The sequence below is a fragment of the Pelophylax lessonae genome (assembly GCF_965119305.1).
Source record: "Pelophylax lessonae genome assembly, chromosome: 1".
Lineage (NCBI taxonomy): Eukaryota > Metazoa > Chordata > Amphibia > Anura > Ranidae > Pelophylax > Pelophylax lessonae.
In genome coordinates, this window is record NC_138768.1 from 523,245,138 (window position 1) to 523,271,389 (window position 26,252).

Below are 26,252 nucleotides of genomic sequence, written 5' to 3' on the forward strand. Positions count from 1 at the left end.
ATGCTACACTATATCAAATTAATTTCATATTGTTTTTTTAGAAACTGAGCTTTCTTTTGGTGGTATTTGTATATTTTTTTATTTACTACGTATAAAGGAAAAAACACAAAGGTTTGATGAAAACAGTTTCCCATATTTTCTGTTAAAGTAAAAATGCCAGGACCGTGCAAATAACCCCAAAATTACTCCTTTTTAGAAAATAGACACCTTAAGGTAATCTCATTTTTCAGCACATTCTCTGGAGATTAAGAAACATGCTGGTATTTAGGGGGGTTTAAAAATGGAGCTTAGTAATAGAGTCCTAGATACAACCAGGGCTTTTTTTCAGCGGGAACGTAGTTCCGGCACCTCCAGCACTGAATGTATGTAATGGCAAGGGGTGTAGGGTTTCTTGGCGGGTCTATTAATGCTGGCTGCTGGAGGATCTGTTGTGGGAACTTGTTTTTGTGTGAGGGTTTACTTTTGCTGGTGGGGATCTATTATTGCTGGGGGTTCTTATGTTACTAGTAGGGATCTACTGTTGAGGTAGAGGTATATTGTTACTGGCTGCTTGGAGATCTGTTGTTGCTGCTAGGTAATCTATTGATGCTAGCTGCTTGAAGATCTGTTGTTTCTGCTGGAGGGTCTATTGGGGCTAGATGCTTGGAGATCTGTTGTTGCTGCTGGAGGGTCTATTGATGCTAGCTGCTTGGAGATATGTTGTTGCTGCTGGAGGGTCAAATGTTGTTGGGGTAGGTCTTTTGTTTCTTGGGGTGGTTGTTTGCTGTGGGTTCTCCATTGTTGCTGTGTGGGGGGTCTATTGTTGTGTGGGGGAACTATTGTTGCAGGGGTAGGGTCTATTGTTGCTGTGGTTGGTTTATTGTTGCTGGGGTGGGGGGGGTCTAATATTGTGTGAGGGATCTATTGTTGCTGGAGTGGGGTCTTCTTTTGCTGGGGGGTCTATTTTACTGTTTTTCTTGTTATTAGACCAGAATAAATTTCATACAAATTATTTAGCACCACAAAATGATACTTGGGACGGTACTGAGAGGAGGGCAGGGGGTGGAATCAAGGGACGGCGCTCAGAGGTGGGTAAGGAGGCAGACACATGGGGGGCTCAGAAGGGGAGAGTTCCTGCACCTATTCTCTGAGAAAAAATGCCCTGGATACAACAGATACAGGTTATACACAGAGGGAAATGAAGGGGGTTAATGTTCTGGGCACATAGAGTGGGAGGATGATGATGAAGGGTTCAGATGTGCATAAGGGAGGTGAAGGTTTAAAATACAGGACACAAGGAGAAGCCAGCTGGAGTTTAGATGTAAAGGAGAGAAGGGGTAGTAAAAGTGTTTAGCCCACGTTTACATTTGGCCGATTTGACATGTCAAATCTGAGCCTATTACCGGCAATGGCACTGTAGGCAGTAGTGCTATGCCGACTTTGCAGCGCCACACCGATTCCCAAAAGTAGTTTCTGCAATACTTTTGGCGACTTCCAGGGGCAATTTTTAATAGACATCTGTGCAGTAACCCGCACAGATGTCTGTCAAATCAGTCCTGAAGTTGGACTGAAAATGCTGGTTTGAAATTGTGCGAGTTCAGCTGAACTTTCACGATTTCAAACCCGTCCTCCGTGTAAACGTACACTTAAAATGGTATTAAACCCAAAAGCAAAATGTTATTTTTATTGCAGCTTACCAATACTTAGATGTGATGGCTGCTTTAGTTTCCTTTTTGTTAGGCCCCCTTTCTTTTAATTTCACCTGTTCATCTGTTTTTCAACAGACCAAGCTGTTCTGTAAAAGTAGCAGAGTTTAGACAAACTATTTACCACTGACAGGGGTGCTTACAACGGTCAATATTTATTTATGTAAAACCTTTATCCTGAAAGGAACACAAGCTGTTTGCTGTAACTGCTTATAAAATATTAGCTGGAGTTTGGCTTCAATTTGTTAGTGTATTTAAATCTGCTAATACATCAAACACTCCTCTCTGCTCAGACTGACAATGCTGCTGTCAAAAGGTGCCCTCTTTGTTCCTTCATTAAGAGTGGGGACACTCTAATACAGGAAGTGTGTTACTAGCTATATCAGCAGGTGAACACAGAGGGAAAAGAAAACTAATGAAGCCACCACATCTAATGATTGCTAAGCTGCAATAGATTACATTTTTGGTTTGGGGTTTATTGCTGCTTAAAAAACAAAACAAAAAAAAAAAAACAGCTGTCTCTGTGCTGTAATCACCAAGTGACAAAGTCATTCCATCCTGGCGCCAACGTGTGTAGTTTGCTACCATGGATTGTTGCCAGAAAAGGAAAATTATGTATATGATGAAATTTTCCATTTTAGGTTCCTCCCTTTCTCAGTTGTAAGAGGAAGGGGATGGCTCTTAAGCTAGATACACACTATACAATTTTCTTTAGATTTTTTCCTTTAGATTGACCAAAACCATATAATATGAGGTCAAACCTCAACACTTTCAATTTGTATGCAATCTGGCAGGCCCTTGCACTACATAGTTGAAGGTAAATCTAAAGGAAATCTAACAACAAAAGTTGTAATGTGTGTATCCAGCTTTAAGCCCCATACACACAATCAGATTATCGAATGATCTGTCGTCCGTTTTTTGTGGCATGCTAGTCTGATGTGGAAAGTGAAGAGGTTATTTTCATACGAATTTTCCCGTACGACAGAATTCTACTTCAGAAGTGATGTCATGTGTTGGATTGTTTTGTATGTGTTCTTTCGTCTCTGAGTATGCCTAGTCTTGCTCTTAAGATTTTTTTCTGTCGGAATCTGTACTAAAAATCGCATGTTGTGTTGACGGACGATAAAAATTTTATAGCCTGCATATCAGGATTTTGTCGGCCGAAAAGTTGAAGTCGGCTGTCGAAAGCACCATACTAACAATCCGAAAATCGGCAGATCGGTCGTCAGATGAAATTTCCCTTCAGATTTTCTTTTTTTTTGTGTACGGGCCTTTAGAATATAAGTCTGTGTGCATATGAGATAGCTGTGATTAGTCTCTTCTATGACTAGCCACAGCAATTAAAAGGCCCAGAGCTGTTCTGATCAGCTCCACGCACTGTGCCTGTAATAGTAGCCGACCAAGGATAGTTTGGCAGAACAGCCACCTTTGATTACAATACGGTAGTGGGAAGGTAGCTAAAATGAAACTTGAATTCCATAAAAATGTATGTATATCACAGACATAGTGATTTAAATGTTTCTAAAATGATTTTGGGGAGATAGTACTTAGTGGAGTTCTTCTTTGCCTGAGCTGTTTTGCTGTGTGTAAACACACCCTCACACTGTTTTAATCATCACAGCATTTCTGCTTTATACCACTGCATTGGGCATAGTATGAATAATAAGTAGAGAAATTTCGGATGCACTGAAATTTCGGCCACCAAAATTATCGGCCGAAAATGGGCCTATCCCCCATGTATGTATCTCCGCTGACAGGGAAGTGAAGGCTCACATAGTTATAGTTATTAGCGGCCGCTCCTCCCGCCCGGTGTCAGATCAGTTCATTCACACACAGTCCCGCTGACAGTGAAGTGAAGGCTCACCTAGTTATATCTATTAGCGGCCGCTCCTCCCGCCCGGTGTCAGATCAGTTCATTCACACACAGTCCCGCTGACAGGGAAGTGAAGGCTCACATAGTTATAGTTATTAGCGGCCGCTCCTCCCGCCCGGTGTCAGATCAGTTCATTCACACACAGTCCCGCTGACAGTGAAGTGAAGGCTCACATAGTTATATCTATTAGCGGCCACTCGCCCGCCCTCCCGCCCGGTGTGTCACTTCATTCATACACACATCGTAGTAGTGACATCACCGGGAGGCGGGCCGCCGGCCAGAGGCGCTTCTTTTGAATGAAGGACACCGGAGGAGCACTCAGCAGAGTGACAGTAAGGAGATTGAATCGTTGGGATGGGGAGGGACGCTGAGGCAGTGTGGGGGGGGGGGGGGGGGCGCTGAGGCAGTGGAAGCTGAGGCGAGCTTACCATTGGTATTAGTATTATGCAGCATGAGGGGGTTAATGTATTGTCACTGCTGATCACTGATGCATTAGTGACCGACCAGTGGCAGTTAATTAACCCCTTTGTGCTGCATTAGTGCAACCAGTATCGGTGCAACCAGTGTTAATTAACACTGATACTGGTTGCACTAATGCAGCACAGGGTGGCAGCGACAGGTGTACATCGCTGCCTGTTTTTGGTGTATGCCCCTCTTCTATCTATTTTAAAAAAAATTTGGGGAAAAAGTCATTTTCGGTTTCGGTTTTCGGCCAAGGGCATCCTGCATTTTCGGTTTCGGCCCAGAATTTTCATTTCGGTGCATCCCTAATAATAAGACAAGTCTTGAAATCAGCATCTATGTATTTGGGCACATGTATTTCCTTCTCTCCATGACCATTACAGCTGGATACTTGACATTGCACAACAGACTGCTTTGTGGTTTAAATTTTTTCATTTGTGATACCCAAATAAAACGTCAGTAGTAAGACTGCCTTCTATCAACTACTAGGCTTTAAACAATTACCCGTGATTCATTCACTTCAGTAACTGTAAATCACGTTCTGTACTCTCTTGTTTGGATTCATTGTTAATATTTGGTATTTGCTTAAAGTTGTTCAACAAATGAAGTAGATGCAGATCCACTCAGTATTATCTTGTTGGCAAGAGGAAAAGAATAGGGACATGTTACCTTTCCTATGCAGACATAAATATACGGTATTTCAACAGTTTATTAGAGTTGGCTTCTGTATATTTGTGCATTATAAAGAGTTGGTTACCCATGGAAAACCTAGATTGTTGAGATTGTTATTGGAAAAGACAATTTGCATGAATCAAACTGCTGAGTTTGCAGTACAGGAATATTGTGAGCTAGGTTTGTGGTCTGTACTGGATCTTTTTGCAGAGCATACAGGGATGGTTGCATTGTGCTTATATTCCTTTTGTTAATTGTTTCTTGTTCTCTATTACAATGCCAGTGTCCATATAAGTGGATCTCTGTGCATGCATATACGTGAGCTATCATTCCTTTTTTGGTAAAGGATAAGTTCACCCAAAAATGAATGCACATCTTTTTGCAGGTAAAAAAAAAAATGTGCATTTATTTTTTTTTTATAGGAGCCTGGAAAGCATTGCATCCATGATCAGCAGATCACTGATGCCATGCAGGACTCTTGCAGACTGTCAAGCGTTTTTGTAGGCGTTTTTTGGGCATTTCTCTGGCGTTTGTTGGGCGTTTTATGAGCGTTTTTGGGGTGTTTTTTTTTTTTTAAAAGGGGTGGAGACCACCTGTGTGTTTGAAAAACGCCCATGAAATGCCGATAACTGCGTTTTAATGCATTCCTATGGGACCAGAACAGCTCTTGATCAGCCCAAAAAGAAGCTCCTGTACTTTTTTGAGCTACAGGTATTTTTCTTCAGGGGACAAAATGCTCAGATGTGAACAGGGGCCATTGAAATGAATGGGATTTTGATTGCTGGGCGTTTTGGATTTTCACAGGTGAGCGTTTTATGGGCTGAAAAACGCTCAGGTGTGAACAGGGCCTTGGTGAAAGCTGTCTCATACCCCCTATAGGCAGACAGTTACACACTGACAGTAAGAGACAATGAACTACCTAGAGCGCTCAACAGTGCAGTGGAAGTTCATTAAGAACTACAAGCCGACCGCCCCAAAGGCTGTTGTAATTGTAGTTCTCCTATTCACAGAACTCTGAACATTTTTTTAAAAAATTTAAGCTGCAAGTTTGGGGAGAAGATCCCTGGCTTTCTGTCACTAGAGACAGTGGATCGGGAAGCAGCTGCAGGAATGAGAACATGTTACATGTTCCCAAAGGTAAAGCTTAGAGTTGTCAGCCTCTTAATGTCTTTTTGTGCCTAGTGTGTCTCTGTCAATAACAGTCCTGGACTCTGCATCATTAAAATCACATGGAAAGATTCAAAATTACAATCTTATCATACATTTTTTGCATAATCTTTTTTAGATTCTTAAATGTGGTTGCTGCATTCGTTTTAACTATATTTTCAGCTAGTGATCCATCAAGCAAGTCTGTAATTTTTCAACTTCCTTTAACAGACCAAGCTGTCTAGACAAAGTGGCAGTTAGAGGGGTGAGACCAACTATTTTTCCACTGACAGGGGTGCTTACTATGGTCAGCTATTTTATTCATTTATGTAAAACCTTTATCTCAAATAGAAAAAGCTTTAATTTGTTAGTCAAGTCCATCTAAATCTGCTAGTCTAACACTACCTTCCCGAGGCTATTATAAGGCGTCTGCTTGACTTCACCCAGAATGCAGACAACCTAAGACTGGAGGTGTGTAACTGGTAGGATCACCAGGGGAAATAAAGAGAAAAAGCCTTAAAAAAAGAATGTAGTCACTACATTTAGGGATTGGTAAGCTGCACTATATTATGTTTTTGTGTATGGATTTAATACCGCTTAAGGGCTCTTTCACACGGGCGGTCCGATCAGATCCGCCTGTCAGTTTTTTAGGCGGATCTGATCGGATCCACCATGCAGCTCTATGGGGCAGCGGGTGTCAGCGGAGACATCTCCGCTGACACCCGCTGCCATCCGCATCCGATCCTGTCCGTGAAATCTGGACGGATGGAAACCCTATTTTTCCATCCGTTCAGTAATCGGATCGGATCGGATCTGATGAGAGCGGACAAGCGGTCCGCTCTCAACCGATCCCCCATAGAGGGCAGCGGGTGCTGAGACACCTCCCTCTCCGCTCTGCAAGCGGAGATGGAGTTGTCATCCGCTCGGCTCAGCGGGGATCGTGGATCGATCCCTGCTGAGCAACACGGATCCGCCGACGGAGCGGACCGTGTGAAAGAGCCCTTAATTTATGATTATGAACTGTTTAAAGTTACACATAAGGTTAACATAAATGGAAAAAAAAGTTTAGCAATAAATAAGTAAAATAATGACTTACTATACCTGTAACAATTCAATAATGATTCTGAACTACTACAGTTCTTGAGAATATGGTTTCAGGCTGCAATTGCTAAATAATGAATTACCACCTTATCTTTCAGTTGGATATGCCTCTCGAACACATAGTCACTAACATGAATACCCTGATAAAGGATGTTTGTCAGCACAAGCCACTGAACTTTGGTGAGTAGAATGAAGTCCCCATAATATTGTGTTTAAAATATTATACAAAGCTAACAGTTTTTTTTTCTAACCACAGTTTTCTTTATATCTTGCCAACAAATTATGGAGCACTTTAAAGACCATTTACATACATCGATACTCAAATGTAGAGTTCAAAAAATGTTTTTCAAGATGTGTTCAGTGAAAGACTGTATTTTAACCTTCATATCAAATTGATGATCATTAGCGCCTAATGGGTATGATTGGTTAATCATACACATGACTCTAATCCTACCAAATCCCTGACTTTATGGAATTCGTTTGACACTGGTTTGAAGCCAAAGGGTGGTCATATCAAATATTGATTTCGATTTTTTTTCTGTTCGCTCACTTTCCATTTTTAAAAATCCGAATTATATTGAATGTAATGAAATATATATATTTTTGAAAGCATTCTTACACTACAGCATTTCTTCACACCTGCCTAAAAGGTTTGCACAGTATTGCATGTAATTGCAAAAAGGGGTGAAGAGGCCCTTTATTCATAGTGATTGTAGATAAAATGTATAAAAATCCCCTGGCCCCTCCCTCCTTTCGATTGCCCCCACAGCAAGTGGCTTACTATGGGGGCATCTGAGCCGAGCCGCAGCTCTCCATGTTGATTCAGCCAGGCCCCTCCCCTCTCTCTCCTTAATGGCTCACTGAATTTGATTGACAGCAGTGGGAGCCAATAGCGCCACGCTGCTGTTTCATCCAATCAGGAGAGAGAGTCTCAAGAAGCCAAGACACTCCTACAACATTGCTGGATAGAAATTGGCTCAGGTAAGCATTGGGGGGGGGGGCTGCTGCACATAGAGGGTTTTTTATCTTAACCACTTCCCACAAAATCACGTACCTGTATGCCATTTTGCTAAAGTGGTTGTAGCTGAGTGATGCCTGATCTTGGTACTGTTTTTTAGAGCCGACGGTCGGTTTTCTTGTAATAGCAACCAATGCGACTAAGCAGCCACTTGGCTGTTATTTCAAGCAGCAGGAGGGGGCGTCCCCGCTTCCTGCCGCCTTCCACGGCTCTTCCAGGGTCTTCTGTCCCACCAGGAGACCCAAGCGACCAGCTGGCATGTCCGCCAGCTGGCCAGAGACCCGAACAAAGCCGGAATCGACTTTAATTGGTTCTCCGATGTAGTAACCAGGAAGCAATGTCACAAGTCACTTCTGGTTTACTTGGCAGCCAACGGCGGCAGTTTAAAAAAAATCCAAAGTATTCAGAAACTCCAACCTTGGCGTTTGGAATACTTTGAAGTGCAGAGTAGAGGTTTGGAGTGTTTTAGACCCCAGATCCCTCCATAAAGAGTGCTAAATATATTAGATGGAGATGTGAAGTCCATAAAAGTCCAAAAATATATTATTGATAAATTCCAGGACCAAGCTCCCTTGAGGGTATGTGCTTACCAGATGAAGGTAAGAGAAAGGCAGTCTCGCTGCGTGGAAACTTGTCACCTTGACAGTAGATCCAAGCTTCTATGATCGATCAACTCAGTGGTCATAGGATCATGAAAAGCAAAAAAGTAACGCAATAGCGTAAAACCCAACAAACAAATTGTGACTATCACCACAGGTGTGGATAAATGAAGGTTGTGATGTGAAATGACCTCCACCGCAATAAATGAAATAAATAAGTCATGCAAAAATTAAGGAACTTTAGGGTAAATAACCCTTACCAGAAAGGTTAAGGGTTGACGCCTTAAGTGATTAAATGTGTATCGGTTGGAGTAGCCTCTTACCAAACATAAAAATAATGACACAGTGAAGAAAACGTTGAAAAAAAGGTAATCGTGCTGAACCTCCACCAGCTGAATTCGCCTCTTACCCTGGATAGATATAGATTAGCCAAAGTGTACTAAACAAATCCAGTGTACCACTCAGGAGCCCGCAAGGGAGCTTGGTCCTGGAATTTATCAATAATATATTTTTGGACTTTTATGGACTTCACATCTCCATCTAATATATTTAGCGCGACTTATATGTATAATATTTATTAGGGTGTGGTCACACTAGAAGTTGCTGCTGTCCCAATTTATTTGTTCCTTTAGCGCGGTTATTATTCCCTTATTCCTCCATAAAGAGTATCTGTCACTGCCTATTGCTGTCACAAGGGATGTTTACATTCCTTGTGACATCAATAAAGTAATTAGGAAAAAAGAAATTACACGCTCCATCCCTCTGTGCTCGTGCGCCAAAGAAAACGCATACGTAAGTCGCGCCCGCAAATGTAAACAGTATTTATATCAAAAAGGTTTTGCACCACTCAAGGCAGACCATAAAAATTTACACCACTATAGGTGGAACCAAGTAGCCCTCTGTAGAGTGCTGGGTGCCTGCCAGGGTCCTCAGCCATGGAGTGGAGACAAAGGAGAGCAAAGGGGGCAGCACATCCAACTTAAAAATCTTGATGTTTATTTATAAATCCATTAGAAGAAATAACATGATATGCACTCACAGTTCAAAGAACTATTCAGCAGATGCGTTTCACACACCTGTACTTAGTCGTTGCACTAAGCTGGTTTTAGATTTTAAGCTGGATGTGCCTTTGCTCTCCTTAGTGTTCATACATACATGTGAGGTATCACCACAATCGTTAGAGCAAGAGCAATAATTCTAGCACAAGGCCTCCTCTGTAACTCTGAACAGGTAACCGTTAAAATTTTTTAAAGCATTGCACATGGCTATTATTTAGTACCGTAGTTTGTCGCCATTCCACAAGTGTGCGGAATTTTAAAACGTGGGATGTTAGCCATCTATTTACTCAGCATAACATCATCTTTCACTTTAAACAAAAAATTGGGCTAACTTTACTGTTTGTTTTTAATTCAGGCTGCTGCTTAGGGGGCTTGTTCCCTCTTTGGGGGGTGTAATGTTTTTTTAGGTGCGCTCCAGTTGTTTTGGTTGAGCTCCTGTTACCTGGATGGCTACGGTTTAGCCTTGGAAATTTTTTTTTTTTTTGCTGTTTCCACCCCTCATGTTTGACACTGCTTTGGGACGTCCCAATGGTCAAGAAGATCAGGAGCTGTGTCGTCAATGAACGAAAGAGAAAATGGGATTTTTGACTTACTGTAAAATCTATTTCTCTGATGTTCATTGATGGACACAGCACCCAACCCTATGGAGTTGTAATACTTCTGACACTGCTTGTAACAAAACTGGGTACCTATAGCAGAGAGGGGGAGTATACCTCCTGGGACTGCCCATAGGCATAGTCAAGTTCTTTTTCTGCCTAGTGTTCTACTCCTGTAGGGGGCAGCATAACCCAATGGTCAAGAAGATCAGGAGCTGTACCCGTCAATGAACATCAGAGAAATGGACTTTACAGTAAGTCAAAAATCCATTTTCTCTGTCGCTCATTGACAGACGTAGTCCTCGTTGATACTAACAACTCGGGTTATGCTGCCCTCTACAGGAGTAGGACTAGACAGGAAAGAAAACATTCTGGCCACACCTTAGGGGCAGTCCCAGAGGGTATATCCTCTCTCTCTCTGCTACAGCAAATCAGTTTTTTTCTGTCTAGTTAGGAGTAAGGACCTAGATGCCTTGCTAGGATCTTCGGTCCTGGCAGGATTTTTTTCTTAGAAAGATTTTTTTTAGACAGCTTTTTTTCTCCAGTGTTCCTGTGAGATCTTCAAGCAAGAAAGCTGGAACTGGGCGACGGGCTGGATGTTGAGATCCAGTGGTCACCCCAGTTCAGCCTACGAGCGCGTGCAGGCCATAGCTCCGCGCTGGGTCGGCCGTGACATAGTCCCACTGGACGGGGACTGACCCTGCGAGTTAAACGTCTCGCTTAAACGCCAATGACCATGAGTCACGGCGTCCGTATTGGTCGACAGCCCTCCCACCCCGGTGGAGAGGGGTACTGTCAGGAGTTGGCGCCCGCCTGGTTCCGGTATGGTGAGTAGTATGTTCCCCCTTTTTCCCTCTGACGGGTTTGTGGTGAACGCGGGCCCCTCTCTGAAATGGTAAGGATGGGTCTCCCCTCTATCCTATAACATGTCACAGATCCCCCTATTTGAGTGTGATTTTTGTGAACAAGAAACCAGGAGGCTTGGTTTGGGAGCTGACAATCTAATGTCATTTCAAAGCTGTAAAGATGACTGAAGTCAGTGGCAATACTAGAATATTACTGTGATAGTATAAGGTATCCTACCTGTCAGAAATGTTCACAGGGCGATGTCTATACATGTATACTGCAGTCCAGATCGCATTCCTCCAGCAAAGGCAGATGCCTTCCGACGGCCCACGGACCGCATACGGCCCGCCAGGGTCCGGTACCGCCGGCCAGGCTGATCACCATTAGGGTAAAGGTTTATGGGGCCTAGGTACTCCCGCAGGCCGCCAGACACGCCGTTATCCTGTACAGGCCGCCGCCATTTTCTGGCAGATCGCACGAGGCCGCCATATTGGCGTAGCCTCGTGTCTCCAGCATGGGGGCGGTCGTGGAGCTAGGGGAGGCGCCGGAAGGCGTGCAGAGGGGCGGAGCCGCCTCCTTTTTTCCCGGGAAGCCAGCCAAAAGACTTCCTGTCTGTTCTAGACAGTGCTGTAACAGGTTGCATTTGAAACTCTGAGCATTAAGTGGTGAGCCTTGGGGTCTATCTCTCTCTCTCGCTCTGTAGGGGTCCCTAAGCAGGTACACTGAGGGGCATTGTGGCGCTGGGGGGTCTGAAAAAAAAAAAAAAGTTTTATTTTTGTTGGCAATTAATTTTTTTCGGTTAGTATCTGGAATTATCATGGACCCTGCCACACAGGTACCCCCACCTGTTTCCCTCAAGGGGGCCGCGGGACCCGCCAGTGCACAGAGTATGGATGCATTTACAGCATTTTTGGAGTCTTTGGTGGCTCGGGTGGAGACGGCCTGTCAGGAACGGGGGTCAAGAAAGCGACCCCCGCCTACCCCTATATCATCTGATACTTCAGATTCAGATTCTGAGATGGTCATTGCAGCTGCAGGTCCCTCTGCAGGGGCTGTTGTCTCAGGTAAAGTTCCCTCAGACAGTGAGGACGACATTCTTGATTCCGCCATAGCACAAGAAGAAGCATTGGTGGACGCACTAGTTGTGGCGGTTCGGGAAACCTTAAGACTTGAAGTTTTACCGGCAGAAGCAACTGAAATGGAAATTCCCTTTGGTACTAGCAAACCTACCAAGACGGTGAAGGTTTTTCCTTTACCCAAATGTTTTGGTAATAGGATTAAAGAGGAATGGGATCATTCAAAGCGTACCTTTACTATTTCCAAGCGCATTGCTAGACGCTATCCGTTTGAGGAATCCCTCATTAAGAAATGGACGGTACCACCAGTGGTGGATCCACCTATTTCCAGACTGAATAAAGCCACGGTTATTCCGGTGGAGGACGCTTCGTCCTTTAAGGATTCGGTGGATCGGAAGATAGAAGCGGAGTCCCGCACTATCTTTTCCCTGATAGGGTCAGCCTTTAGACCGGTTATTGTCATTGGTCTAGTGTCTCAGACATTAACGGAATGGGCGAGATTGGTGCGCCAGGACCTGAAGGGGAAAGGTATCCCCCAGGCAACATCTGATTTGATGGAACAGATTATACAAGGACTACAGTTTGTCTGTGACGCAGCCTTGGATGCCACCCCCCTATTAGGGCATGCATCTATGTCAGCGGTAATCCTCAGACGTGTGCTGTGGTTAAAATGCTGGTCAGCGGACCTGGGTTCCAAGAAGACCTTGGCGAATCTCCCCTTTCAGGGGAATCGCCTATTTGGGGCCACGCTAGATGAGATCATTAAGGATGTCACTGGGGGCAAAAGCACTTTTTTGCCACAGGCTGCTAAAGCTAAAGCACCGCGTAACAAGCGTGGACCTTTCTTTGCCGCTCATAAAGGGTTCGTTCGCTCTGCTGGAGCGAGCGGGAAAGGAAAAACCCCTCTAGGAGGGTTCAAGAAGCGCTGGTCGGACAAACAAAAGACCGACTCAGCCAAACCTGAAGCTAAGGCTTACACAGCCTGAAGGTGCGCCCCCACCCGGCTTGAGGGTGGGGGGACGTCTTCACCGGTATTCAGAGCACTAGATCTAGCATCGATCACTGCTACCGGTGCGATTCTTCCCCTCCAACATTTAAGTACTACAGGGAGCGGTAGTTACCGTTCCCTGAACAGATCATTTTCTTTACCTTTTCCAAAGATTAATCTCAGTTCCCCACAGGAATCGGATCCGGTTGAGCAGACAGACCAAGGAGCCTCTAGCCGGGTGACTTCGGTCTCTAATGTTCAACCAGGAGAAATCATCACTCCTGATAGGAATCAGGTGTCTGATAAATGTGTGGGAACAGAGAACGATCAGACTTTGTCGGATTGCCTGGGCCAGGTAGCTCTAGGGCAGCCTGGTTCGGATCCAGTGGGACAATATCAGGGTGATGACTTAAGTCGATCACCAAGGATTTCACCATCTGTGTCTTCTTCAGAGCATCCCGGAGGCGCGGAGATTGGTAACGCGCGCCCACGATCCTCCAGCGGACGCAGCAGACGCGCTGAACGGCCTGTTAAGGCAGTGTCAGCTATTAGATGTACTCCCTCCTCTCAGATTGCTGCTGAGATTTCTCCGCAGGATAGAGATGGAGGGAACTCCAGCTATCCTGGAAATTCTAGGCTAGCCTCGTCAAGCCGGTCAGGCCGACTTGGACATGCTAGTCACGAAGGCTCCTTGGAGACTTCCTCTCAGGGAGGGTCTGCGGTCTCAAGGACCGATCTTCCATTGTGCTTTACAGTCGCTGGTTTTAATGGCCTGGCCATTGAGACCCAGGTACTGAAGGACAGAGGGTTGTCAGCTTCAGTTATTCCTACTCTAATTAAGGCAAGGAAAGCGACTTCCAGCAAGGTCTATTATCGCACATGGAAGACTTATATCGCGTGGTGTGAATCTTTGGGATTTCCTCCACGTACCTATTCGGTGACCCGGATCTTGGCTTTTCTGCAAAAGGGGATTGAGCAGAAACTATCCTTGAGCACCATCAAGGGTCAGGTTTCAGCATTAGCAATCTTCTTTCAGAAGCCCTTGGCTACTCGTTCCTTGGTGCGGAATTTCATTCAGGGGGTGCGGCACCTGGCTCCACCAGTCCGCGCGCCCTTACCGCCCTGGGATCTTAATTTGGTTTTGTCGGTTCTGCAGAAACCTCCCTTTGAAAACATCAGGGAGATTCCCTTGCTCACTTTATCCCAGAAAGTGGCCTTCTTGGTGGCTATCACTTCTGCACGCAGGGTGTCAGAACTGGCTGCATTATCATGCCAGTCCCCATATTTAGTGGTTCATAGGAATAAGGTAGTTCTTCATCCGAAGCCATCCTTTCTTCCAAAGGTGGTTTCAGACTTTCATCTGAATGAAGATATTGTGCTACCTTCCTTGTGTCCTCAGCCCAATCATCATCGGGAACATGCGTTGCATTCCCTGGATGTGGTTCAGGCAATCAGGGTATACCTGAAGGCTACGGAATCGTTCCGTAAAACGGATTCACTTTTTGTGATCACGGATGGCCCCAGAAAGGGGTTGCCTGCATCGGCCGCGACTATCTCCAAATGGATTAGACAGACGGTGGTACAGGCTTATTCTATTAGGGGTCGGAATCCTCCGTTCCCTGTTGAGGCGCACTCCACTCGAGCGCTCAGTACTTCCTGGGCCTTCCGCCATCAGGCGTCAGTGGTCCAGGTATGTAAGGCGGCCACCTGGTCGTCGGTACATACCTTTACAAAATTTTATAAAATTGATGTGATGGCATCGGCGGATGCCTCATTTGGCCGCAAGGTTTTGCAGGCCGCAATTTGAGGAGACCGGTGGTCTACCTCGAGTTTTTTTTTCTGTTGGAATTTCTGTTGAGTCTCATCTTTGATTGATGAGCCTTGAGAACTTCTAGTTGGCACCGGTTGGGCCTTCTAGATTGGATTTTTGATTTCCATTTTCCCACCCCTCATTTGTGGTACTGCTTTGGGACGTCCCGAGTTGTTAGTATCAACGAGGACTACGTCTGTCAATGAGCGACAGTGAAAAATGGATTTTTGTAAAATCTTACCGTAAAATCCTTTTCTCTTAAGCTCATTGACAGACGTAGTACCCGCCCCTCTGTTTTGAGTTGGGTTGGGTTAAATTCTCTAAACACTGCTTTGTGACATAACTGATTTGCTGTAGCAGAGAGAGAGAGGATATACCCTCTGGGACTGCCCCTAAGGTGTGGCCAGAATGTTTTCTTTCCTGTCTAGTCCTACTCCTGTAGAGGGCAGCATAACCTGAGTTGTTAGTATCAACGAGGACTACGTCTGTCAATGAGCTTAAGAGAAAAGGATTTTACGGTAAGATTTTACAAAAATCCGTTTTTTTTCTCCAAAAAAATTGCATTTGAAAAGACTGCTGCGCGAATACAGTGTAATATAAAATATTGCATCGACCACCATTTTGTTCTCTAGGGCAATCTTTCTCAACCTTTTCAACACACAGGAACCCTTAAAATACATTTTCAGTTTCAGGGAACCCCTGCTAAAAATGCTATATCTGCAACTCATGATACATTAGTGTGATGGTCAGTGGGAAGAATGCTCCTTATACTGGTGGTTATTGGGAAGAATTATCCCCTACAAATAGCTAAAACAATGAATGGTGTCAGTGGGAAATTATCACAGAGGCAGAAATTGCTCAAGGAACACCCAGCAGGCTCTGAGGAAACCTTGGATTCCATGGAACCCTGGTTGAGAAACCCTCCTCTAGGGTCTCTGCTAAAAAATATGTATACGATGTTTGGGGGTTATAAGTAATTTTCTAGAAAAAAATACTCCTGGGATATTGATCTGGTCAGTTAAGTAGCAAAGGGGGTTGTTAATCAGTTTCAGCTGCTTTGGTGTAAATAGACTTAACAGGTGCTCTAAATGGGCAACAGTTAGATGACCCCCAAAACAGGAATGGTTTTATAGGTGGAGGCCAATAAAAAGTTTTTCCCTATTCATCCTTTTTTTCACTAGTTTTGCATTTGGCTAGGGTCAGTGTCACTACTGGTAGCATGAGGCGATACCTGGACTGTATAGAGATTGCACAGACAGTCCAACTCCTCCAGGATGGCACATGAATTTGTGGCATTGCCAGAAGGTTTGCTGTGTCTCCCAGCACAGTCTCAAGAGCATGGAGGAGATTCCAGGAGACAGGCAGTTACTCTAGGAGAGCTGGACAGGGCCGTAGAAGGTCCTTAACCCATTAAAAGAACTGGTATCTGCTCCTTTGTGCAAGGAGAAACAGGATGCGCACTGCCAGAGCCCTACAAAATAACCTCCAGCAGGCCACTGGTGTAAATTTCTCTGACCAAACAATCAGAAACAGACTTCTTGAAGGTGGCTTGAGGGCCTGACGTCCTCTAGTGGGCCCTGTGCTCACTGCCCGGCACCGTGGAGCCGATGAGAGCAGGTTTACCCTGAGCACATGTGACAGACATGAAAGGATTTGGAGAAGCTGTAGAGAACATTATACTGCCTGTAACATCGTTTAGCATGACCAGTGGTGGTGGGTCAGTAATGGTCTAGGGAGGCATATTTATGGAGGGATGCACAGACCTCTACAGGCTAGACAATGGCACTCTGACTGCCATTAGGTATCAGGATGAAATCCTTGGACCCATTATCAGACCACACACTGGTGCATTGGGTCCTGGGTTCCTCCTGGTGCATGACAATGCCCGGCATTATGTGGCACGTTTATGCAGCCAGTTCTTGGAGGATGAAGGAATTGATACCATTGAATGGCTCCCATGCTCGCCTAACCTAAATCCAGCAGAACACCTCTGGGACATTATGTTTTGGTCCATCCGACGCCACCAGGTTGCACCTCAGTCTGTTCCGGAGCTCAGTGTTGCCCTGGTCAAGTTCTGAGAGGAAATACCCCAGGACACTGCCCATCATCTCATTAGGAGCATGCCCCGACATTGTCAGGCATGCATACAAGCACATGGGGACAATACAAACTATTGAGTACCATTTTGAGTTGCTGCAATTACATTTTAGCAAAATGGACTAGCCTGCTGCAAATTTTTTTAACTATGATTTTTGGGGTGTCTTTGGATTCAGCCCTCTGTAGGTTGAAAATTTCCATCAATGTGGCATCCTTTCGTTTTGTAAAACATTACGCAGTCCATATCAGAATAGATATCCAGCATGATATTTTTACCCTTTGAAATCTGATGTGTTTTCAAATGTAAATTGACAGTGCTATATAAGTACATAGAAACATAGAATGTGTCGGCAGATAAGAACCATTTGGCCCATCTAGTCTGCCCAATATATCTGAATCCTATGAATAGTCCCTGGCCCTATCTTATATGAAGGATAGCCTTATGCCTATCCCATGCATGCTTAAACTCCTTCACTGTATTTGCAGCTACCACTTCTGCAGGAAGGTTATTCCATGCATCCACTACTCTCTCAGTAAAGTAATACTTCCTCATATTACTTTTAAACCTTTGCCCCTCTAATTTAAAACTGTGTCCTCTTGTGGTAGTTTTTCTTCTTTTAAATATGCTCTCCTCCTTTACCGAGTTGATTCCCTTTATGTATTTAAAAGTTTCTATCATATCCCCTCTGTCTCTTCTTTCTTCCAAGCTATACATGTTAAGGTCCTTTAACCTTTCCTGGTAAGTTTTTTCCTGCAATCCATGTACTAGTTTAGTAGCTCTTCTCTGAACTCTCTCTAGAGTATATATATCCTTCTGGAGATATGGCCTCCAGTACTGCGCACAATACTCCAAGTGAGGTCTCACCAGTGTTCTGTACAGCGGCATAAGCACTTCTCTCTTTCTACTGCTTATACCTCTCCCTATACATCCAAGCATTCTGCTGGCATTTCGTGCTGCTCTATTACATTGTCTTCCCACCTTTAAGTCTTCTGAAATAATTACTCCTAAATCCCTTTCCTCAGATACTGAGGTCAGGACTGTGTCAAATATTCTATATTCTGCCCTTGGGTTTTTACGTCCCAGGTGCATTATCTTGCACTTATCCACATTAAATTTCAGTTGCCAGAGTTCTGACCATTCTTCTAGTTTTCCTAAATCCTTTTCCATTTGGCGTTTCCCTCCAGGAACATCAACCCTGTTACATATCTTTGTGTCATCAGCAAAAAGACAAACCTTACCATCGAGGCCTTTTGCAATATCACTTATGAAGATATTAAACAAAATTGGTCCCAGTACAGATCCCTGAGGTACCCCACTGGTAACATGACCTTGTTCTGAATGTTCTCCATTGACTACAACCCTCTGTTGTCTGTCACTTAGCCACTGCCTAATCCACTCAACAATATGGGAGTCCATGCTCAATGACTGCAGTTTATTGATAAGTCTTCTATGTGGGACAGTGTCAAAAGCCTTACTAAAATCTAGATATGCAATGTCTACTGCACCTCCACCGTCTATTATTTTAGTCACCCAGTCAAAAAAATCTATAAGATTTGTTTGACATGATCTCCCTGAAGTAAACCCATTTTGTTTTTCATCTTGCAATCCATGGGATTTAAGATGTTCCACAATCCTATCCTTTAATAGGGTTTCCATTAATTTGCCTACTATTGATGTCAGACTCACTGGTCTATAGTTGCTCGATTCCTCCCTACTACCTTTCTTGTGAATGGGCACGACATTTGCCAATTTCCAATCTTCCGGGACGACTCCTGTTACTAATGATTGGTTAAATAAATCTGTTAATGGTTTTGCCAGCTCACCACTAAGCTCTTTTAATAATTTTGGGTGTATCTCATCAGGACCCTGTGACTTATTTGTCTTCACTTTAGACAGCAATCTTAGAACGTCTTCCTCTGTAAAGACACATGCATCAAACGATTCATTAGTCATCCTTTCAAGTGGAGGTCCTTCTCCTTCTTTTTCTTCTGTAAAAACTGAACAGAAGTATTCATTAAGGCAGTCGGCTAGCCCTTTATTCTCTTCTACATACCTTCCGTCCTTTGTTTTTAATTTAGTTATTCCTTGTTTTAATTTCCTTTTTTCATTTATATATCTGAAGAATGTCTTATCCCCCTTTTTCATAGACTGAGCTAGTTTTTCTTCTGCCTGCGCTTTAGAAGTTCTTATAACTTGCTTGGCCTCTTTCTGCCTAATCTTGTAGATTTCCTTATCTTCATTGCTCTGGGTTTTTTTATAATTACAAAATGCTAGCTTTTTATTTTTAATGATTTGGGCCACTTCTGCTGAGTACCACAGTGGTCTCTTCCTTTTTTTGCTTTTACTGACAAGTCTAATGCAATTTTCTGTTGCCTTCAATAATGCACCTTTTAAGTAGTCCCATTTCTCCTGGACTCCATGTAATCCGTACCAGTCTGATAAGGACTCATTTATGACTAATTTCATTTTTGAAAAGTCTGTTTTTCTAAAATCTAAAACTTTTGTTTTTGTGTGGTATGACTCTTTCACAGTTCTTATATTAAACCACACTGACTGGTGATCACTGGATCCCAAGGTTTCGCCTACAATGACATCATATACCGAATCCCCATTTGTGAATACCAGATCCAAAATGGCCTCCCTCCGGGTTGGCTCCTCAACCACTTGTTGCAGAGACAACCCCAGTAGGGAGTTTAGAATATCTGTACTCCTGGTAGAACCTGCTATTTTGGTTTTCCAGTTTATATCTGGAAGATTGAAATCTCCCATAATGATAACTTCTCCTTTCATTGTCATTTTAGCTATTTCTTCAACTAGTAGATCATCTAGTTCTTTGACTTGACCAGGTGGTCTATATATCACACCTACACGAGTTACTGCATGATTAGCAAACTGCACTGTAACCCAAACTGACTCTATGTTGGCTTCACCAACTTGTATTAGGTTAGATTTAATGCTATCTTTCACATACAGGGCCACTCCTCCTCCTTTCTTGCCTTCTCTGTCTCTTCTGTATAAAGAGTACCCTGGTATGGTTATGTCCCAGTCATTTCTTTCATTAAACCATGTACCTGTAATAGGTAAAATAAATAGTGGCAATTTTTGAAGAATAGCATAACTAGGTTTGGGGATGGCCCCTTCCTGTTCCAACATGACTGCACACCAGTGCAAAAAGTAAGGTCCATAAAAGACATTGATGAGCAAATTTGGGGTTGAGGGACTTGACTGGCCTGAACAGAGTCCAGACCTCAACCTGATAGAACACCTTTGGGATGAATTAGAGCTGAGACAGCGAGCCAAGCCTTCTCGTCCAACATCCGTGCCTGACCTCAAAAATGCGCTTTTGGAAGAATGGTCAAACATTCCCATAGACACACTCCTAAATCTTGTGGACAGCCTTCCCAGAGTTGAAGCTATTATAGCTGCAAAGGGTGGGCCAACTCAATATTGATCCCTATGAACTAAGACTGGGATGCCATTAAAGTTCATGTGCGTGTAAAGGCAGGTGTCCCAATACTTTTGACAATATAGTGTATATATGATAACATTGTATGCACTGCAGCAATAGGATAAGGAGAGTATCCTAGAAGCAGCTGAATATTTAAGTAGATGTGTTGGTGTGGCACTGTTAGTGTATGATGTGCAAGAGTCTTTCGCTGTCTTGTACATTCAGATATAAAAAGAATAACTAAAGGCTGTTTTGGTGGTGGAGTTAGGTTACATATTTACAAAAAAAATAAAAACACAGGGCATACAAATAGCTCTCGTTTCAGGAATCCTGCAAGGCTGCGTCATGCTTTTTTATGTGCAGAGCATTGATTTTGGGGTATACTGGCTTTACTGGTTGACGCATTATTCTAACTTTTTCTGCTTTATAGCGGTTATGCTTTAGGCTACTGGCTGCATTATCCCAAAAGTTATTTAGCCAAAAAATCTGCTTGCTTTTCCAGGTCCTTTTGTGGAGACTGCTATCCTGGCTAGTGCTACGAGTGAATCGCTGTACATCGATTTTCAGAAATTCCTTCCACAAGAACCAGCTAAGAGTGAAGAAAACTAACTGAAGGATGCTTTGTAAAGAGGGCTTGTCCTGTGTTACCAATGATGTGAAGGGGTCAGGACATGCATCAACTTATTATAGACACCATTTACACCTCCTATTTGCTTTGGCTTCTTAGGGATCAGAGTAAAATTTCTGCAGGTGGACACATGACATTCATGTGGACAATAATGTTTTTTCTTTGTTTTTGTAATAAACTTATTTACTGTTTATTTAATGTCATCAGTCTAATGCTTTATCCATGTAAATATATTAATTGAACATTTTTGGATTTTAATAATTTTTAACATTATTACTAGTAGCACAATTATCTAAGAACAGTTATAAAAAAAAAAAAGCCGCAGCAGAAAATCTGGACTGTGTATAATTAAAGTGGTCCAAACGTCAAAATAAAATTTCATGCCACTGTGCCCACTTATCATTGCAAAAAATGCCCTGGATGCAAAAACTACTTCTACAGCTAAATTCCTCAAGGTCCAAGGCTGGTCAATGTGGCAAATTGCAGAGGCATTTGATCAGGTGATCTCCGTTTAAAGGATCCATGTCTTTGAAACTGTTCTTCAGTAGAAATCATGTAACCAAAATCATGGTATTTGATCATGGGACTCCCTACACTGGTATCCAATTTCTGCAGCCAGGTTTCCTGCCTTCTTCTGTCTAGTATGATTTTAAGGATATGGGTTACAGGTACATTGCCTTTTTGTAGCTCACTGAATTTTCCTACGCACTGCAAGCATTTTATAAATTTCTTCCTTTAAAGTGAATCTGTTGCTAAAATAAACTTGGGTGCCCCCTGCAAAAAAAAAAAAAAAAGCTGTTATTCAACTTTCCAATTGCTCTGCTGACAATCCCTGCTGTATTGAAAAAAAATGCCACTTGAATAATTTTCTAATTGATACCAATGGGAGGATTACTAGTAGTTTCTATGTGATTAAATGTATTTACTGAATACATACAACACAAACATCATTCACCGAAACTTACTCCTAGGATGGAGAACAAATGGATCACCAGGGAAAAAATTTACATTGAATCGTGGCTAAGATAATGTTTCTTCATTGACACCTGCTGCTGGCCTTCATACCCCAGGGACTAATCTTTCTCAAAACCTGAAAACATCAAACACTAGCTGTCTGTTGTCCACGTCTCCTGTAGGTTCATTACTAAAGCATTCAATCTAAATGTTTCTGCTTGACACACAACCAAATTCATTGTATCCTCTTGTGCAGAATGTGTGCGATAACATAAAGCATTATACACATTTATATACGATATTATCATGTGATGCATTTTGTGGTTGGCGACCTCAAATATATTTCTCTATCGCTCATTGACAGACGTAGTCTTCTTGATTCTCAAGAGCTGGGTTATCTTGTCTCCGCAGGAGTAGGACTAGGCAGAATGACAAAACGTTCTGGCTCCACCTTAGGGGCAGTCCCTGAGGGTATATCCTCCCTCTCTCTGCTACAGGGAATCAGTTTTTTTCTGTCTAGTCAGGAGTAAGGACCTAAGTTCCTTGCTGGGATCTTTTGGTCCTGGCAAGACTTTTTTTGTTTAAGAAAAAGACATTTTTTAGGTAGTTTTCTCCAGTGTTTTTTTCCTGTGAGATCTTCAAGCAAAAAATGCCGGACTGGGCAACACTTGTGGTCACCCCAGCCGGCCTACGAGCGCGCGCAGACCATGGCATTGCGCTTGGTCGGCCGCGACATATTCAAGTAAGTATGCGGGGCCGGGCGACGGGCTGGATGTTGAGATCCAGTGGTCACCCCGGTTTCTGCCTACGAGCGCGTGCAGACCAGTGCGCTGGGTCGGCCGCGACGGAGTCCCAGTAAAGGGACTGACTTTGCGAGTTAAAAGTCTCGCTTGGACGCCAGGTACCAGAGAGTCGAGGCGTCCACAAACCCCCACCCCGGTGGAGAGGGTATTGTGAAGAGAGGGTGCCTGTCGGTTCGGTATGGTGAGTAAACGTTCCCTTCTTTCCTCATTATGAGGCAGTATATATTATGGGCCCCTCCATATATGGTCAGTATATATCTGATACTTACAAGTCCCCCTTGTAATACAGTATGTGTTTGTGGGAAGTGGACTTGGTTCAAGAGCTAACACTCTACCCAGCAGACTGTAACATTACAGCAGACATAGGAGGTATAATCCTACCTTATGTGCAGTGTATCTCTGTAGATCCATATGTCACCTCTTAGCAGAGTGCAGGTGGATGTGCTGGGAAGACGATATCGGCGGTCCGCCGCCATTTTGCCGTAGACCGAATGCATGTATGTCCTCAGGTCACGCCGGCCGCCATGTTTTTGGAGTCTTATGTCTCTTCTATGGGGGCGGCCATGTTTTGTGAGCCCAGCTACCTCGTGGAGGGCTGGGAACGCCGGAAGGCGTACACAGGGGGCGGAGCCACGCCTTCTGCCCGGGAAAAAGCAAACAGCTCCTTCCAGTCTGTGTAAGACAGACGCTGACTGCAGTTTGTTGGAAACTGCACTGCATCGGTTGGTGAGCCCTGGGGGTCCCTCTCTCTCTCTCTGGGATCGAGAAGCAGGTACTCTGAGGGGCGCTATTGCGCTAGGGGGAGACACACAAAAAAAAAAAAAGAAAAAGTTTTTTTGTTTTGCTGGCAAAGGTGTCCTGTATTAACATGGACCCTGCCACTCATGTATCTCCTCCGGATCCCCTCGAGGGGTCTGCGGGATCCTCCAGCACCCCATTGACAATTGAATCTTTGTCAGCTATTATGGAAACTTTTGTGTCCCGGGTGGAAGTGGCTTGTCAGGGACAGGGCGCAAGAAAGCGACCCCCGCCTAACCCCTTATTATCTGAAACCTCGGATTCAGACTCTGAGCCTATTTCTGCAGTTGCAGGTACTTCATCTGGTATTGGTGTCTCGGGTCCTGTCTCTTCAGACAGTGAGGAGGATGTTTCGGCATCCGCCATAGCCCGAGAGGAAGCGTTGGTAAACGCACTCATTGTATCTGTTCAAGAGACTTTAAGGTTACAGGGTATTCCATCAGAAATAGCTGAAACTGAGATCCCTTTTGGGACTAAAGCGCATCAAAGTGGCGAAGGTTTTTCCATTGCCCAAATGTTTTGGCAATCCAATCGAAGAAGAATGGCGTCTGCCAAAACGCACTTTTAATATTTCTAAACGCATTGACAGGCGTTATCCGTTTGAGGAAACCCTTATTAAGAAATGGACAGAACCACCTGTGGTGGATTCACCTATTGCTAGATTGAATAAAGCCACGGTTATTCCTTTAGAAGACGCTCCGTCTTTTAAAGATCCAGTGGATCGCAAGATAGAAGCTATGTCTCGCACCATGTTTTCCTTGATTGGATCAGCTTTCAGACCAATAATTGCTATTGGTCTGGTTTCGCAGGCTGTAACTGAATGGACCAAGTGGTTACGCCGGGACTTAGAAGAAGTCCCTCAGGCGGTATCAGATTTGTTGGAACAAATGATACAGGGGTTACAGTTTGTATGTGATGCGGCGTTAGACGCCACTCCATTAATGGCGCGAGCATCAGTCTCAGCAGTGGTTCTCAGGCGTACACTGTGGCTAAAAGGTTGGTTAGCCGACCAAGGTTCCAAAAAAGCATTGGCTAATATCCCCTTTTCAGGAGAGCGTCTATTTGGAGCCAACTTAGATGAGATCATTAAGGATCTCACCGGTGGAAAAAGCACCTTTTTACTGCAAAATTTTAAAGGTAGAGGAACTCGTCAAAGACGAGGGCCTTCTTTTTCTGCTCACAAGAGGTTTTTTCGTCCAGCGGGTGAAAAAACTAAGTCCTCCAAAGCTCCTGCAGGAGGCGTCAGGGGTCGTTGGTCGGGCAAGCAAAAGCCCGCCCCCGCCAGACCTGAAGATAAACCATCCAAAGCCTGAAGGTGCGCCCCCACCCATAACTGGGGTGGGGGGACGTCTTCGCCGGTTCCCGGATCCATGGCTTTCCAGAATCCCGGACAAATGGGTTTGCGAAGTCATAAGGTCAGGGTACAAGATCGAGTTTCGATCTCTCCCACCGGCGCGATTCTTCCCTTCCAATATCCGACTATCCGCAGATCGTTTAGAAGATCTGCGGAGAGCAGTCACAGATTTACTACAACAAGGAGTGGTAGTCCACGTTCCTTGGACAGAACGGTTTCAAGGGTTTTATTCAAACCTGTTTACAATACCCAGGAAAGAGGGCAAAGTGCGTCCAATTCTGGACTTAAGAGCACTCAATTCTTTCGTCAACATAAGAAGATTCAGAATGGAGTCCATTCGCACGGTAGCAGCCTTCCTGCATCCAGGGGATGTCCTAGCGTCCATAGACATCAAGGACGCCTATCTTCACATTCCCATTTTCGCAGGACATCAGCGTTTTCTACGCTTTTCCGTAGAGGAGAACCACTATCAGTTTGTGGCGTTACCTTTCGGTCTCGCCACGGCTCCGCGGGTCTTCACAAAGGTGTTGGCCCCAATGTTGGCACTTCTGCGCCAAAGAGGTATATCGATTCTAGGTTACCTAGACGATCTTCTGCTTCATGCAGAGTCTCCTCAGACCTTGCTACAAAACATAGAAATTACTATGATTTCTTTACAGGAATTCGGGTGGCTGGTGAACCAGCAAAAGTCATTTCTGGTTCCCACCCAGAGGCTCGAATATCTGGGTCTAATTCTAGACACAGTCAGGACAAGAGTTTTTCTTCCGGTAGGGAAACTCCGAAAGATTCAATCTGCAGTCCAGTTGTTACTGTCCAACAGCTGGTCTTCCCTTCGGACTTGCATGAGGGTTCTGGGGTTGATGGTGGCTTCGTTCGAAGCAGTCCCATTTGCCCAGTCCCATACCCGAATTCTTCAGCAAGAGATTCTTCTCAGATGGAATCGGAATCCGGAATCCCTGGACAATCAGATCCGATTGAGCAAACAGACCAGAGAGTCTCTGGTATGGTGGCTTCGGTCTCCGATGCTCAGCCAGGGAAAGTCATTTCTGCCAATATATTGGACGACAGTGACCACGGATGCCAGTCTATCCGGATGGGGAGGAATTCTCGGTCAGTTATCTGTCCAGGGACTTTGGTCCCCGGAAGAATCCAGGTTACCGATAAATGTATTGGAACTGAGAGCGATCAGACTTTGTCTGATTCACTGGACCGAGCAGCTCCAGGGCAGCTCGGTTCGGA

At 44.2% G+C, this 26,252-nt stretch overlaps 1 protein-coding gene across 1 annotated transcript in view; it reads left to right on the forward strand.

Annotated features, from left to right (window-relative positions):
- Positions 1-21,297, forward strand: part of MRPL1 (mitochondrial ribosomal protein L1) — a 96,072-nt gene extending 74,775 nt beyond the window's left edge. Inside the window, exons 8-9 of the mRNA XM_082266885.1 lie at positions 7,038-7,119; positions 20,979-21,297. Of these exons, the coding sequence (XP_082123011.1) occupies positions 7,038-7,119; positions 20,979-21,085 (189 nt within the window). The 3' untranslated portion in view covers positions 21,086-21,297. The remainder of the gene's footprint in view (positions 1-7,037; positions 7,120-20,978) is intronic.
- The last annotated feature ends 4,955 nt before the right edge of the window (positions 21,298-26,252 follow it).